This window comes from Bidens hawaiensis, unplaced genomic scaffold (genome assembly GCF_021521415.1).
Source record: "Bidens hawaiensis isolate Kalapana, Puna unplaced genomic scaffold, B.hawaiensis_p1.1 tig00014352_1, whole genome shotgun sequence".
NCBI lineage: Eukaryota > Viridiplantae > Streptophyta > Magnoliopsida > Asterales > Asteraceae > Bidens > Bidens hawaiensis.
In genome coordinates, this window is record NW_027492240.1 from 401376 (window position 1) to 407045 (window position 5670).

Genomic DNA, 5670 nt, shown 5'->3' on the forward strand with positions numbered 1-5670 from the left:
TCAAATTTGTAATTTTCTTCCCTATGGTTTTATTTCACTTGCAGTTAAACCCGAATCCTCTAATCTTGTTAAGTCTGTTCGTTAAACCTATCATTGTGCCATTTACGTGAGGGGCAATTTTGTTCCTTCTTTTTTTTTTTCCTTTTTCCCCAAATGCATCCTAACCCCTCACGTGAGGGGAGCTACGAATTAGGACTGAGGTTTATTTGGGGAGAAAAATGACAAAACTAATAGTCCCATGAGGGGCACGCAAATGCGTTTAACGACCATACTTAACGAGATTAGAGAATTCGGGTTGAACTGCAAGTGAAATAAAACTATAGGAAAGAAAATTGCAAATTTGAAACTACTGGAATAAAACTACAGATTTGGACAAACCAGAAGAACGAAAACCGCAATTCACTGAAATAAGTATTATAATAAACAAAGAATGAAAAGATATGTCTACACCATACTTAACGATAAAATTTAACGGGGTTAGTGATTTGGATGTAAGTGGCAGGAACTGGGAAACGTGGAGGGTCCACATGCAAAAAATAAACTTTTTGGATTAAATTCGCATTATTTGTCAAACCACAAGGACGAAAATGACACTTTACTCTTTTTTTTAATTACTCTATCTCGAGGACATGTCGTCGATATTGATTAACTAAAAAAATTGCATTAACCTTATATCGACGATTTGTCCTCGATATAGGGTTGGTAATTTTCTTTTTTTAAATTTTTTTTGTTTTATACGTTTTGTTATTTTTCCATCATTAATAAAAAAATAAATACACAAGTTAATTTAACCTATTGCGAGGAGATATTGTCGCAATAGTGTGTTTATTTTATTTTATTAATTTCTTTTCATTTATATATCTAACCGGGATAAAAATAAATAAAAATAAAAATCAATTTAGACTATAACGACATGTCGTCGAAATAGGGTTTCAACTTGGCGCGCATATTTTTGGAATCCCTCCAAAAGTTTGCTACAACATATATCGACGATATGTCGTCGAGATAGGGTCCAAAAATGAAAAAAGTTTGACCAACCCTATATCGACGAAATGTCCTCGACATAAGGCTGGCAATAGCGTGGATTTTGTCCTCGATATAGCGTTGGTCGCTACAGGGTTATTTTCTTGTAGTGTATATTAGGAGGTTCCATGAAAGGAACAAACGCACATGACTCTTTTAGTAGTGCTTCCTCCATCGTTGCCGTTGCCACCACCACCATCACCACAGCTTCGTCATGATTAGTTGCTCTTCAAGTGATTATTATTGATTGTCTTTGTTTTGTACAAATATTATCAAATCGAGTGTTGGTTGCTCTTTAGTCTTTTAATTTTTTTTATATTAAAGAAAATCATGAGAAAACAATCTTTTATCACAAAAATAACACATAATATATGCTAATAAATTTTCATTTTTAAGTATAATGTAATGTAAATTTGTTGGTAATTAATAGAAAAGGGAAATCATCTTATGCTACACATTAATTTTTATGCCTTTTACATTTCCATTGTCATGGAACCACAATATCGGGCTAATCAACGACATCCGCACTTTTTGATGTTTTAATCAATAACTCGTGTTACACTGAGTCTATGAAAAGCTAGAGACAAGATTTTCGACAACGTCAACACATGTCCAAACAAGATAGCGGAAGAAGTTAAGATTTTAAGCTACCTATGGACGGTAACCAGATCAAAGACATTAAGGGTAAATTAGAGAAAGTACTTGTGTAATAGTGTCATTCAAAAAAAAGTTTCGGAACTTGTTACTATGCCTTTGTAGTTTAGGATTATGGCAAGAAAATAAAAAAAAAATTCATACAATATAAATATATTAAATACTTAATCATAGTAAAATAATTATTGTATATTACGTTATTTTGTGATTAAACTTAACTAAAATGTTAAAAGTTTACATTTTTATATTTCGACCAATAAACAAATATAAATAATCTATTTTTTCAATATTTATACACCTTAAAAGTTCAATTCAATTCAACTCGGTTCAGTCACAAAAATTAATTAGTCACAAGTCACAACTCCTTTTGAGCGACAAAAATACATAATCTTTTTTAAAAAGATTTATATAAAGTAATAAACAGTAAATAATCATTAGAGTTTTAGTCGCCAATTTCGACAACTACTCAGCACTTAAATTGAAAAATGAAGTCACGAATTGCAATAATTTTGGCATCCTTTTTGTTTCCCATAACCAATTTTGCAGGCTCCCATTGCAACTCGACGTGAATTCGACCAGTCCCAACATTGTATATATAGTTCATATGTTTTTCTTTTACCACATCCGCAACACTTATATTCAAATCACTCACATCCTGATAGAAAAAATGAAAACCATAGTCTATTAGTTATGCACATCAACTAAAATCCATAAATAAAACTAAGTGAAGAATGAATAGCGCGCACAGTTTTTTTTCTCCATGAGTCAGAACAAACTACCAAATGCAATATTGCTTGTGCGGGCTTCTCTAACGTAAACTTAAACGTTTCTTTCCATACCGGATTATGATTGTGTTTCACGGTCTGCAAATTCCAAATCCACATAAATTAAAACATATATATAGCTTTCTTTACTTTATAAGGCTTTTGAAACATATATAACATGTATGTACAAACCTTGGTTTTTCTCATGTCATGTTCTACACGCAAGTGACGTACGAATGTTTTTCTTTTAGATCATTTCCTTCATGGATTGTAACAACAAGCGATCCTCCACGATCCGACTCCATCACATCTAAGGGTTTTGGCATAAGAAAGTGATCATTTCTGTGCTCCTGGAGCGGAAAAAAAAGTTAAAATGTTAGCAAGGAATTAATATTCATACTATATATAGCTAACATTTGTAGTCATGATTAATATTTTAAAACCTGAATAAAAACATATGGCTTACTTGATAATAAAGTGCACTTTCAAGTGCCATCACAATGTCACTCATTAAGGGGCGTTTTTCACGGTCTAAGTCCAAACACTGACTAGCAATGGTTGCAAACACAAGCAAAGAGTTGGGATTTATTTCATCCTTCATATTACCAAAAACGATTTCATTTATTGTGTTTTGTTCACAGGACTGTCGTGCCAATGATATTAAAGATTGACTGCCGTTTTTGTAGTCTGTGGCCACCCTCCCACACAATACTTCAAACAACACAACACCAAAAGAGTACACATCCGACTCTTTTGTTAATAACCCAGTCTCTGCGTAAAGTGGGTCGACATACCCAGGAGTTCCTGCGGGGTAGGAGTAAAGAAACGTGTATTTTTGATTGGCGGGGCCAAATTTAGAGAGACCAAAATCTGAGATCTTAGCTTTCCAATCTTCATCTAAAAGAATATTGCAACTTTTTATATCACGATGCAATACCCTTTGATGGGTCCCTTCTGCATTGTGAAGATACGCCAATCCCCGAGCCGCCCCGATGCATATCTTAAGACGTCCGATCCACGTTAGTTTATCGTTGTTGAGATATAATTCAAGACTTCTGTTAGGTAAATACGGGTACACGAGGATCTTCTCATCATGATCATCACAAAACCCTAAGAGAGAGACAATATTTTCATGTTTGTAAAGAGAAAGCGTTATGATCTCTTTCCAAAACTCGGGATCTCCTTGCCCAAACCGACGATCTAAACGCTTCAAAGCAACGGTCATTTGCCCATGAAAACCGCCCAACTTTCCCTTATACACTTTCCCGAATCCGCCTTTACCAATGCAATCAGCAAAGTTGTTGGTTGCTGATATTATAGCTTCTAATTGTATTTTGAAGTTTTCAAATGGTTTCAAATGAGACATTATCTTGATGGTTTGGTAAGCAAAAGTGACAACTTTAAAGTCATATTTATATAGACTTGAAAGGTTGAAAGTAGGGTTGCTTTTAAAAGACAGGCATGCCTCCCAACCGCTAAAAGTGTCCAAGTGACAACTTGACATAGGTTGACTTTTCACAAATTTTAATAAACATTTTTGAATGTTTGCCTCAGTAATTATAGTCGGTAGCTAGTGTGTAAGAAGACTGAATGTTCGTTGACCACGCCGAAGTTTGAATATTTCAACCTATGAACTTGGTAAAACTGTTTTATTTATTTTTATATTTTTCAAATGACTAATTTAGATCATTGACGGATAACTGGTGTTGGACGTAACTTCGAACTTCAAGTCACAAGTCAGTAAATTTGAGAGACCAATATTGAAAAGCAGGTCATAATTGGTTATGCTTCATAATTATTTTATTATTATAATTTGCGGAGTCTTGCAGCGGCGGACCTAGCTTGTAACTAGGGGTAGCCTCCGCTACCCCTCAACTCATAAACTGCAATAACTTAGGCTTTGTTTTAAGTGGCAATGTTGAACTTCCCCATTGCAACTCCACATGAATCCGACCATTTCCAATGTTGTATATATTGTTCATTTGTTTTTCTTTTACCACATCATCAAGACTTATATCTACGTCACACAAATGTCCTAATAAAAATATTCAAAAAACATTTGTCACATTATTTAAAAGCTATCCACATTGAATAGCTATCGAATATTTATTTGTGTCAAACACATCAGCTTAACCTAAATACGCTTAAATTTGTGTCGTGTTCATGTCTAGAAACTAATGTTAAGAATTCGTTGTACCTTTTTACTCCAAGAGTCCGAACAAACTACCAAATGCAATATTGTTTTTACAGGCTTCTCTAAAGTAAACTTAAACGTTTCTTTCCATATATACCGGGCTTATTTGCTCTTCATAGTCTGCAAAATTTAAACCCACGAAAAAAGGAGACAATTCTATAAAACAAATCGAGAATCCACAAAACGAAAATTCCTAGTTTCCGGAACCCGTACCACCATCTCCATCGTCATGCAAATCCGGATATGGGGGGGGGGGGGGGCTCTGGTCCCTTGGTACCATGAGGATCCAAACTGTATGCCTCATGAATCTTCACAATCCATCCTCCCCCAAACATCTTCATATGCCATTGAATTTTGCACGTTTTTCTAAAATTAGATAGCACAAAAGGATTTTGTTTGTATTATTTTTCTTGTATTTTTCATCAATACATTGGGTCAAGTATATATATGCTAAAAGTAAAGCCAAAAGGAAACAAGAAGAAATTATGGAGCATATCATGAAGCAGATCGTGGGGTCAAAAGAGATAAATCAGGGTCAAAATATTATCCTAAAATAGCATCTCAATACTCCCCCTCAAGTTGGAGCATGTAAGTTTCGAATGCCCAACTTGTCGAGGAGAAATCGAAGTTGTTGAGCTCCTAATCCCTTTGTAAAAAGATCAACAATTTGCATCTTTGTATCAATATTTTGTGGTTCTATTTCTTGGCTATCGACTCGTTCCCGAACAAAATGACAATCCATCTCTACGTGTTTGGTGCGTTCATGAAAAACCGGGTTGTTGGCAATATGGCGGGCCGCTTGACTGTCACAAAATAGAGGGGTTGGTTTGGTTAAGACCACATCGAGGTCTTTTAACAACCAGCGAACCCATAAAATCTCACTAACTGTGGAGGCCATTGAGCGGTATTCAACCTCAGCGGAAGAACGAGAAACAACAGACTGTTTTTTTGTTTTCCAAGAAATTGGTGCACCTCCTAGGAGAAGTAAGTAACCGGTTCGAGATCTTCGTGTGTACGGACATCCAAGCCAATCGG

General features: G+C 35.1%; 1 protein-coding gene across 1 annotated transcript; it reads right to left on the reverse strand.

Annotated features, from left to right (window-relative positions):
• Positions 1–2143: 2143 nt before the first annotated feature.
• Positions 2144–3855, reverse strand: LOC143546473 (putative serine/threonine-protein kinase PBL7). Its single transcript, XM_077038140.1, has 4 exons — positions 2908–3855; positions 2672–2791; positions 2457–2540; positions 2144–2332 (listed from the first exon to the last, which is right to left on the reverse strand). The coding sequence occupies exons 1-4, from the start codon at positions 3805–3807 to the stop codon at positions 2144–2146; spliced, it is 1293 nt and encodes a 430-aa protein (XP_076894255.1). The 5' UTR covers positions 3808–3855.
• Positions 3856–5670: the final 1815 nt, after the last annotated feature.

Coding starts and splice junctions, on each gene's coding strand:
- LOC143546473 (XM_077038140.1), bottom strand. CDS start 3,807: ATGTCTCATTTGAAACCATTTGAAAACTTCAAAATACAATTAGAAGCT. Junction 2,792..2,907: donor AAAGTGCACTTTATTATCAA/GTAAGCCATATG, acceptor TTTCCGCTCCAG/GAGCACAGAAATGATCACTT. Junction 2,333..2,456: donor CACAAGCAATATTGCATTTG/GTAGTTTGTTCT, acceptor TTTTTCTATCAG/GATGTGAGTGATTTGAATAT.